The sequence below is a fragment of the Rissa tridactyla genome, chromosome 7, assembly GCF_028500815.1.
Source record: "Rissa tridactyla isolate bRisTri1 chromosome 7, bRisTri1.patW.cur.20221130, whole genome shotgun sequence".
NCBI classification, from domain to species: domain Eukaryota; kingdom Metazoa; phylum Chordata; class Aves; order Charadriiformes; family Laridae; genus Rissa; species Rissa tridactyla.
Genome location: NC_071472.1, coordinates 32,715,746 through 32,726,689, shown reverse-complemented (window position 1 = coordinate 32,726,689; position 10,944 = coordinate 32,715,746). Strand labels below are relative to the sequence as shown.

General features: G+C 46.4%; 1 protein-coding gene across 2 annotated transcripts; it reads left to right on the top strand.

Moving 5' to 3' along the window:
- Positions 1 to 185: 185 nt before the first annotated feature.
- BZW1 (basic leucine zipper and W2 domains 1) lies at positions 186 to 10,919 on the top strand. Of its 2 annotated transcripts, XM_054208346.1 has the most exons (12): positions 186 to 469; positions 1,022 to 1,095; positions 3,182 to 3,358; positions 5,690 to 5,784; positions 6,031 to 6,096; positions 6,376 to 6,511; positions 7,071 to 7,180; positions 7,306 to 7,476; positions 7,823 to 7,969; positions 8,292 to 8,430; positions 9,337 to 9,459; positions 9,717 to 10,919. In XM_054208346.1, exons 2-12 carry the CDS (start codon positions 1,032 to 1,034, stop codon positions 9,746 to 9,748), a joined length of 1,260 nt encoding a protein of 419 aa, XP_054064321.1. In that variant the 5' UTR covers positions 186 to 469; positions 1,022 to 1,031; the 3' UTR covers positions 9,749 to 10,919. The 2 variants fall into 2 exon arrangements, with proteins under 2 accessions (XP_054064321.1, XP_054064322.1); XM_054208347.1 differs by lacking the exons at positions 186 to 469; positions 1,022 to 1,095 and having other exon boundaries at positions 3,281 to 3,358; positions 5,690 to 5,695.
- Positions 10,920 to 10,944: the final 25 nt, after the last annotated feature.

Genomic DNA, 10,944 nt, shown 5'->3' with positions numbered 1-10,944 from the left:
CGCCAGGGGGCGCCGCGCCCCCCTCGTTGGACCGATCCACGCGGACCGCCGGCACGGGAGGGGGGTGCACCAGGCGGCTGCTTGCGTGTGACGGTCGATCACGAGGGCGGGGGCGCCCACTCGCGGGCAGGGGGGGGATGAGACGGGTGGCCCCGCCGACGGGGAAGCGGGAGCGCCCTGGGCACGGCTGCTGAGGTGCCGAGGGTTCCGCGGCGCAGGGCCGGTGGCTGGGAGCAGGCGGCCCGGGGGACGCCCGGCCCGCATTCACTGGCTCTCTTCCCCCCGTTCTCTCTGGCGGAGCGGGATGGTGCGCCCCGGGCGGGGCGGAGCGCGGCCCTCCCCTCTTCCTCTCGCGTTGGTTCCGCCCGGAGAGCGTTCGCAGCCGCCACCGCCGTCAGCGCTCTCCGCTGCTGCTCCTGCCCGTCTCCGCTCCGGGCCGCTCGGGCGTTTTCTCTCTGCCTTAAAGTCGGTGAGGAGACGGGCCGGGGCCTGGGCGGCGGCGGCGGTGGCCGCTGGGGGGAGGCGGAGGGCGGCGCGGCCGGAGGGCGCCGGCTGCCGCCAGACGAGGCTAGGCCGCAACGGCCGCGCCGCACTCGGGTGGAGGCGGCGGGGGGGGGGAGGGGGTCAGGGCTGGCTCTCCATCTTCCCCCTCACGGGTCCCGGAGAGCGGCGGTAATAAAGCTGAGGAGTGCGGGCGCCGCGAAGGTCCCGCCAACGCCTTGCCTCCGCCTGAGGCGGCCCGGTGCGTGCCGGGTAGCCGGGGCGGGGGCCGGCACCTCCCCGCCAGCGGGCCTGGGCCGCGGGGAAAATGGAGGCCGGGGCAAGGAAGGGAGGAGAAAGAGGAGCGGCGCGGGGTCAAGCGGCGCCGCCGCAGGTCGGCGCGGGGCGGGCCGGGAGCGGCCGCCGTGAGGGGGAGGCCGGGCGGGGGACCCTCCGCTGGCGGGGAGCGCTGAGCCGCGGCCGGCGCCGGGGGATAAGCCCGGTCCTCGTCGGCCTGAGGTGTCTTTTCGCTTCCTTGCAGGGTGTCTTTTATGAATAATCAAAAGCCGCAGAAGCCGACGCTATCAGGCCAGCGTTTTAAAACCAGAAAAAGAGGTGAGCTGTAGTGTGCACGCTGCCCGTGCCGGCTGCCTGGGCCCTGGTGAAAAGTCGGTTTCTTACAATAAACAAGCTAATGCCTTTATGCTCTTTCCATAAATCTTTTAAATGAGACCACACTAAACACAAAGTTTTGAGGTAAACTCTGTGTGCGAGAATGTTCTTTCTGCTAATATAAAACATGTGGCAGTAAGAATTGCAGCTGAACTTACTTAAGTTGGCTTAAGTGATGGGGTCACTCTAGAACTGTACTGAGTGTGTTTAGCCTGAAAGCAGAAGTGTTTCCTACCCACGAGTTACAGGGGAACTCTAGAACAGGCTTGTTGCAGGTTAATGCGTACATCTAAGATGCATCCAACCTAGTAGGAGTTTCAGTGTTAGCTGCTGGATAAAAGTTGTATTGTCCCTTTAATGCTATAAGAATATCTGATTTAAATTAAAAAAAAAAAACACCAAAAAGAAACCCCACAAACAAAAGCCCCAAAACACCGTCACACCCTTCCTCCCCCAAGCAAACCCCAAAGCGTGCGATATGCGAGTCTGTATCACTGTATGTGCACAGTTGCTCCCATAAGAAGAGCTGAGGACTGAAGAGGTGTGATGAGTACTTAGTATTTTGGTGCTGTTTTCTTAAAGAGGAAGTGGGGACAGCTCTTAGAGTTTCTGTTTAATACTGTTGTTTTAATATACTGGCAGTGTTCCAGCTCAAACTGAGAATGCTAAGGATGCTATGGATACCAAAGTAATAATTAAGTTGAACATAAGTACATGTTGACTTACAGAATCTAACTTAATGTTAAAGTACGTTGAGAAACTGTTGAAGTGAGAGGGTTGGATTTAGTCTGTCTGGCAGATGAAATGCTACCGTTCTGGGTTGTTTTCTCTCTTTAATCATTTAACCATAGTTTAGCTTCCAAGCAACTCTGCAGCAACAATGAGCTTTATGGATCTATCCCACAAAATAGCTGATCCGGTATTTGCAGACTTCTACCCAACTGTTACCTACCAATGTGTTGGTACTTGCATTGAATGCTAGGACATTACAGAAAGGCTGCTAACATGCTAACAAAACTGGATGAGCTCTTATAGACAGCACTCAAAGTAACATTTGCAGCTTCTTTGGAAGCTTTTCTTCTCATGGTTTGCATAATCTAAGGACAAATTGAGATGAGTAAAGCTGAAGCTCTCTTCCATTTAAGGCTTTCCGTTAGTTACAGGGGTGGATTTTTTGCATATTAACTGTGCCCCCCCCATAGTGAGAAGACGACTATGATCAACAGATGTATGGCAAATGTGAAGAAGCATGTGTTCAGCTTTAACAACCATTAAGGATACTAAGTAGATATGCAATTATAGCCCATCATTTCATGTTTATTTAAGACTAAGAAGTTAGCTCAGATTTCTACATTTCCCCCAGGCACTTGAGGAAAAGCAGTTATTTCAGGCTCATTTAACTCCATATTCAGAGATGGAGGTGGTCTTCATAGCCAAAAATCAGCATTTCAGAATATTTCATCCAAAAGATTAAGAGTCCTAGAGGGCTGATGTAGAACATGAGTAATGGTGTCAAATGCACAAAATTGTAGGGGTCCGTATTAAGAATTGCCCTCCAGCATGTAGCCAAGCCTCTCTTTTTGGAGGGAAAAAGTGATCTAACATGTGAACAGGGGGGTGAGAGTCAAGCTGAGAAGTCAGATAAGCTTTATTAGAGCAACACAAATCATCGCAAACAACTGTTCGTCTTAGTGAATAAGAATTCAATTAGAGATAACCAAGGAATGTTTTGGCTTTTGATAACCTTTCCCCCAGCCTTGACTGAACAGGGGAATGAAAGTAGTAAAACTTCTTACTGCTGTATTGGCCATTGAAATTCATTCTAGGCTACACCGTTAAGTCACCATTTGTGCTAGTTAATGCTAGTTATCTTGGACCACTGGAACGATCTCAGTTCTGTTTGACTTCAGACTTGCCAGTGCAAGTTTTCTCTTAAGTTTGGGGGTTTTCTTAATAAAATTAAAATAACAAACTTTAAAAACCAAACAGCAGTGTGTGGCAACTTCATTTCAATGCTTTGTCTTTACAGATGAAAAAGAGAGGTTTGACCCTACTCAGTTCCAGGACTGTATTATTCAAGGTTTAACAGAAACTGGCACTGACTTGGAGGCAGTAGCAAAGTTTCTTGATGCTTCTGGTGCAAAACTTGACTACCGTCGCTATGCAGAAACGCTTTTTGACATCCTGGTGGCTGGTGGAATGCTGGGTAAGTCCCTTTGATGGAACTGCTGTCAGCCTTTGTTCACTTGACTCTACCAAAGCTCAGTTTTCTTTCAGTGTAAAAACTCTGCTAAAGAGCCCATTGAGTGTGTAGAAGAGGGTTTATGTTATCTGTGGTAAACTATCTGACCATCTTAGTGACTAACTGAGCAGTCAGGTTACTGTAGAAATGCTCTGTATACGCTACTGCACTTCTGCATGAGTCAGTGTGCAGTCTTCAAAGTGTAGACTCTACAAACTTGGCTTAAAGGAAAATACATTGGATTTTTTTTTTTAATCGGGAGTGGATCTTGACTCTGTAGTCAAGTTCCCTTCTGCTGATGTGAGATTGATGAACGCTTGTTTCAGGTGCGTGGTCTGTGGTCGCAAGGCCAACAGAGTTGCCCTGGAAGATTCTGACGTGATCCTGTGCTTTGTGCACACCGTGCTGTTATTTTGGAAAGCGATATTGTTTCCAGAAGAATCTGATGTGCTTGGTCTTGGAAATGCTATTACAAGTGGTTTGTTATTGGCAATAGTGAGGTCATGGGCTCTAGTAGGTGTCAGGGAGTGAGAAATGAGAGGGTGGTCGAGTCAGCAGAAATCACTGGGAACTGAGGAAGTGAAACGTGGTGGTGAAAGATCTTGTAAACTCATGTGCACACTGCGTGTAAAGAGCAGAACAGATGCTCAATGACCAGGTGAGAAGTAGATAAAGCTAAATGAGGCTGGGGAAAAAAAAGTACTTCTAGATTTAGACTTTACATTTCCTACTTTACTAAATATTGTTTAGTGAGAAAGGGTTCAGGTGGCAGGGACCCACTTAAATGGTCCTCTTCACAACCCGTATTTTATGTTGTCTCCCTAGACTGGAAAAGGTCTGTCTCAGATTTTAGCATTCGTTATGCAATAGTTGGGAGGGGAGGACTTAATTGAGAAATTTGGCAATTGCAGAAGATTTTCTGTAACGTAACAGAAATAAAATTCAAATGACCTAAATGCATGGGGGGAGGAGGGGAAATACCTGATTCTGGGCCACAGTCAGGCTGTGGACAGCAGTTCTGCAGTGGGAGCGGCTGGTTTGGGAGTGTGCATCTGTTCCATGTTCAGGTGCTCTTCGTGCTGGTAGGTGGAAACGTCAGGTGACTTGCTCAAACAAATGTTGAAAAGGAAGGCTTTCAAAATGGTTTAAGTGTGTCTGAAAAGCTTATCTGAAAGCTGTGTATTGGAACAGTGTTATGTAGGCTGAAGCTACTGTGGTGTTCCTTTTGGCAAGAGGCTCTTTTGATGATGTTAAAAGAGCTGGTAGCACGAGTAAGTAAACTTGTGTGTCCCGTGGAGCATCGTTGCTTCAAATTGTTAATGTACCAATTGTTACAGTCTGTGGGTTTACACTCAAGAGTCTTAACCACTGCATAGTGCGTTAGGAAGTGTTTCTTCTAGGAATGGTGCTGAGGGGGAAGGGAAAAATGCATTGCTGCATTAATGGTGATAACGGGGGTCCTTTACTCAGCTCCCTCTCTGTAACAAGTAGCTAGGTAGACTGGCTTTGATCTTTAGTCAGACGAAGCCAAAATAAAAACTGGTATCCTGTTGCTTTACCGCCTTTTAGTATTCTTATCGCTGATGCTGATCCCCATTTTTAAGTCATGTTTCTGACTAATACATAACAAAAGGATCCCCCTTATATGTAGGATGGCATAGAAATCGATGATGAGGCATTGTGGCACTGGAGTTGGTGACTTGACTTCACCCTAGTTAGTGAAGCAGCCTGTCTGCCAGTCAAATGCCTGTATTAAACTGAAGAGCAATGGTGAAAAAGTATCTTCTAATTAGCAGCTAAAAGTCTCAAGTGCCTTTCAAGATGGAAGTTTCAAGTTCGTCTCTGGGGCACTGGATTTTGAACGCACATCTCTACATGTTTCACCTCCTGTTGTGACTCACTCTGTTATTTAAAAGACAGTTACAAAGCAGCACTATTGCAGCAGACACTAAAAAGACACTTGCTAGGATTAAGCAGCTTTAGTGACTTCCTTTAAGGGAAGAGGAGCTTGTGGTCATGTTAACTTATCCATATGTAAACAAAGATGTGTTGCCAATCTAGTTGGCAGTAGGGGGTCAGAATATCTAAATGTTCATATCTTAAGCTACTGATTTTGAAGTTCCACTACAGCAGTGGAGCAGATGGACACGTAGGGACGTCTTCAGTGATCCAGTCATTCAGTTCATCAGGAAAGGACAATGTGTTGTATCTTATGGGTATTGGAATTATTACTGTGGAGACTGTTGGGTTCTCTCAGTGGGGGGTAATACCACTAATGCTGAAACCCTTCTTTAGCCCCAGGTGGTACCCTGGCAGATGACATGACACGCACAAACGTCTGTGTATTTGCAGCACAGGAGGACCTAGAAACCATGCAAGCATTTGCTCAGGTTAGTTCTGAAATGAGTACAATTTAACTTTGACTGTTTAGTGGTCAAAAATGAATTGTTTGTGTGGTTGAAAGTTTAGGTAAAAGTAACGTATGGCTTTAAGAGGCTTACTAAAGTAGCACTGTTCTAAGCTAAAAGTGCTCCAGAAAATTCAGACCAACTTTACTAAACTTGATTGTTTTAAAATTCTAATTAAATTAGAAGCAAATTCAGAGCAAAAAAGTAACATGCTCTGTATCTTTTCAGGTTTTTAACAAGCTAATCAGGCGTTACAAGTACCTGGAGAAAGGCTTTGAAGATGAAGTCAAAAAGGTATGGTCCTTATCAGCACACAAATAAACTTTCAAATTCTGCTAGTTAATCACTCTGTACGGAAGAGTTAGATCATGCAATGGATTATTAAAATAGAACATTGAAGTTATTACTAGAAGAACAGCTAGCTGATATGACTAGTGGTGAAGACTACGAGTGAACCAGTGCTTCTGCTAGTTGAAAAGCTTGATTGAAACAAAAGTGTCTAACATGGAGGCAGTAGCCAATCTTTTGTGAATGATGGTAGTTTTATGGCAACTCTTCTTACTCCTCTTGCAGTTGCTGCTGTTCCTGAAAGGGTTCTCAGAGTCTGAGCGAAACAAACTGGCCATGTTGACGGGCATTCTGCTAGCCAACGGGACGCTTAATGCATCGATTCTCAACAGTCTTTACAATGAGAACTTGGTTAAAGAAGGTAAGTGTCGCGCAGCTGCTCTGTTAGGGAAGGATGGTGGGGGACAGAACCATGACAGCACACCTGTGCAGCTCACTAGTTTCAGCTGGTGGTAGATTCACTACAGGATTAGCAAAGTTAAACATGCTGCCTCGCAACATGGAGGGTCTTGCTAAAGCTTTAGAAAACTAGTCTTTTCAGAAAGCTTGTATGTAGGACTTCCCTGTGTGGCACTGGCAGCTGCCGTCACCAGTGCTGCCCAGCAAGGCAGTACTGTGTTTTGGAGAGGGACCTTGCAGCACACAGGAGGTGTCAGATCTTTAGGTTCCTTCCTAAATTGCAGCAAGGAGAGTTGAGTTTAGTACAGGGAAGCCTTCATTGATGCTGAGTGGTGAGGAAAGTCCGACGTGCCGGAGGCTGCAGTATCCTCAGGCGGAGCTACTGCAGACTGTCCTGGGGCTGCCTCTGAGCCTGGCTGTGGTTGCTTTGAGCAGGGGCCTGGCAAACCAGGTGCCCTTGTACACTCAGGCCTCATGGTTTCCTGTGTTTTCAGTAATAATACTGCTATTCCTGTTCACAGGTGTTTCTGCAGCTTTTGCAGTCAAGCTGTTCAAATCATGGATAAATGAGAAAGATATTAATGCAGTGGCTGTCAGTCTTCGTAAAGTAAACATGGATAACAGGCTGATGGTGAGTACCTTGGAAATTACTGATTTATTACTTAAGCCAGTTTAGTAAATAGCAAAGTACTTTACCAGCAAGGTACTTGACGTGTATTTCTTTTGTGAAAGAGTTGCTGTAAACTTTGTTTTCAGGAACTCTTCCCAGCCAACAAACAGAGTGTTGAACACTTCTCCAAGTACTTCACTGAAGCAGGACTGAAAGAACTCTCCGAGTATGTTCGGAACCAGCAAAGCATAGGAGCTCGGAAAGAGCTGCAGAAAGAACTTCAGGAGCAGATGTCACGGGGAGATCCGTTCAAGGATGTAAGTGTTTGTCTATAGACAAGGTGTACGTGCGCCTTTCCCCCCCTCCCCTTCTTTCTGTAGGAACTTAGCTCACATTCTCTGAAGTACCAATACTAATCTGAAGTTATATGTCTAATTAAATATTGAACTTAACCACCTAGCACTCACTAAGAATTAAAATTAGGACCCTGAGGTGTTTCAGTATTAGCTTCATAGTCTTTCCCTAATGCCCTAAATCCTGCTGTATGATCAAGGGGGTTGTTTGTGGTTCTGAAAGCTTCTCGGTTGCCTTTAGAACAAAAGTTTTAATTTAGCTTAGTGTCTTATCTGGCCTGTGTGCTGACTCTCTTATTCTAACCGGCAGATAATCTTGTACGTGAAGGAGGAGATGAAGAAAAACAACATCTCAGAGCAGACTGTGGTAGCCATAATCTGGTCAAGTGTAATGAGCACGGTGGAATGGAACAAAAAGGAGGAGCTGGTAGCAGAGCAAGCCATTAAGCACTTGAAGGTATTGTAATGGCAGTACGGACTTTTTGCACCTGTTGGATAGGGCTTGGGCTTCCCTCTGTCTCCAGCTCCCTTTTAAATGAGCTAAAACCTACAAACCCCGCTAATGCAGAGACGGCATTGGACAGGGAATTCTTCCCACTGTAGCTGTGGTTCTGTAGTCCAAGTTAGTGAGGCCAAAGCAGTGTGACTTCTGCAGAAGCGCTCTGGGGTGGGGGTTGCAAATTTCTAAGCGGTGGCTGATGGAAACTGTGTGCAACCAGCCTCGTCAGGTGATGAGCGTGAAGTGCTCTGCCTGTGCCAATTTGTTGTTCCTGTTACAGCAATACAGCCCTCTACTTGCTGCCTTTACTACGCAAGGTCAGTCAGAGCTGACTCTTCTGTTGAAGATTCAGGAGTATTGTTATGACAACATTCACTTCATGAAGGCCTTCCAGAAAATAGTGGTGCTCTTCTACAAAGGTAACTTCTCTGGGGTTATGGTTTTGGGGGGGTTGTTCTTCGTTTAGTTGGGGTTTTTTTAAAGCCTGTATTTGCAGAATGCTTCTGTCCTGATAAGACCTTTAGGGAAGATCAAGTGCTACAACATTGCACTTCCTGAGCTGAAGAATTTCCCACCTTTTGTTTGCAAAGATGGATGTGGCTGTCCTTCGCACATGGGGAAGTACCACTCCAGACAAGAATGCTGCCTGTCTGCTGCATTTTAAGAGTTGTAGATCAAAGCTAAACTTAGACTTCAAGGCTCTTTGGCCCTTTTAAGTTAGGGAATGCTACGTGATAGTGTGTTCTTTTTAGTTCTCTGTCTGAACACTGACTGTGAGCAGCAAGAGGTTGAAAGCACCGAGGTGTTCTGGGGTGCTCTAGGCTCTCTGTTAAATGGTGGTTAAAAGGTGTAACTGAAAAACTTGCTGTGCCTGTATGGAAACACCACAGGAACACAAGGAAACGTGGTGTTAAACTGAAAATTATATTGTACTTGTAAAACTTTAAAAAAAACCAAACAAACAAAAAAAAAGAAAACACAAAAACCACCAAAACAATTGAACACTTCCTGTGGTGTACTTTGGGCTTTAAAGACTTTGCATCTGCTCTTAGCAGTTGACTGAAGCTCTCCTTAGAGTGTGTTATCTCGAACAGGTATGAAACACTCAAGACTGTTAGTGGGAGTGAAAGTGCAGTGTCTGGAAGCCCCCAGGTGCCAATCCAAAATAGGAGGCACCCCCAGCGCGGCTATGTCCAGCCCCAGCCAGGGCAGGAGTTCGTATTGAGGTGCTTGTAGGGGAGGAGGCAGAGGCTGCCGGTCAGGGCTTCTCAGGAGCTGCTGTTCGGGGGTTTGCTGTGTTAATGCTGTTCTTGCACAACTTACAGCTGAAGTTCTGAGTGAAGAACCCATCCTGAAGTGGTATAAGGATGCGCATCTCGCAAAAGGAAAGAGTGTTTTTCTGGAGCAAATGAAAAAGTTTGTTGAATGGCTCAAGAATGCTGAAGAAGGTAACCAGCAGCTTAGCTCCCAAGTTGAGCTTGGTGGCTTTCAGGAACCTCGGTGCAATAATGCTTTGTTTCGGGTGGTGGGGTGTTAATTGCCCCTCTGAGGCAGGGTATGCCTCCCAGTGCTGTCTGGAAAAGCTTGCTGGTGCCATCCACGTGGATCCAATAGCAGCTATTTATGACACAGGATGCAGGGAGGGGGCTGGGGGGGCTGTGGTCTGACCCGCTGGCAGCCTGTTGATGAGGTCTCTCTGTTCCAGAGTCGGAGTCTGAAGCTGAAGAGGGTGACTGACCTGTGAAACTCTGTCCTCAGTAAAGCAAACAGGAGCTGTAGATATGTGTCATGTCTCATGTGTCCTTCTGGTTCTTACATCCTACCTCCCTGTATCAAGCATGATATAAGGGCTCTCATGGCAATTTATTTTAACTGTTTTCTATAGTTATGGGAATACTGGGTTTAGTTTTTAAAACCATGTTTTAAGTAGCTTACAGGAGCTATCATAGATTTGACTCTAACCTGCATTTGTCTTTTCAGTTATATTCTACCTCCTGTATTTTCTACTGTAATGATGTAATTTAAGGCCTTCCACAATGAAATCCATTTTACCCCTTGGGTTTTCTATCTCTATTGGAGTAGACATGATATGGTGAACGGGATTTATGGCAGCTCTGTTTGCAAATTAAACTGTAAAAAGCCTCCAAAGCAAAGAGGCCATGGCTTGTGTGGTAACTTGGTGTGACACTTCAATCTGTACCACTTGTGCTATATAACCCCATTCATAGGTGGTTGTCCCTCTCCCCAAGGACTTTATTGTCCCTTTACTATACTTCCAGCATAAAGCAATCCTCAATCCCAACAGCTGGGAGCCCAGTGTCCTGCTGGAGAGAAGCTGTTCTGGTGGCAGTGAAGGGTAACCACAGGTAGGGCATGCGGAGTGGCAGCTCTGAGCCTGCTGCCTGTCACAGCTGGTGGCCTGTGTTCCTGAGGGCCTGACAGGCTGCCCTGCAGCTGGGGCTCTGCCACTTCTCTCATGGAAGAGAGAATGTTCCAGACACAGCTGCCCAGGGCCTCTCTAGAGCCCTGGCCTGTGCTGGGGGCCAGGCTGGGGCAGCAGGCAGCAGGTGGAAGAAAACTACCCCCTCTCCCTCTGAAGTTTAGAGGTTATTTTATGCTGGCAGTTGACATGTTAAACCAAACACCACCTCTGCTCCCTAAAACTTGGAATTCTTAATGGAAATTCTCAGGACAGTGTGTAAGTCCAGAAAGATTTGGTGAGAGCGAAGCCTATACAGTTGTAAGCTAATAATGAACATTAACTGAAATCCTGGTAACCACAGTATACCTACTAAAATTGCAAAAATAAATAAATGGGTGATCATAATGCAGTCTGTTCAGTACTACAGTCATCTTCACTACTTTGTAATTTTTTTTTTAAACAAATAAAGGCCATCCTTACACTTAATGTCAAGGGCTGTCTCTGGTCTCTT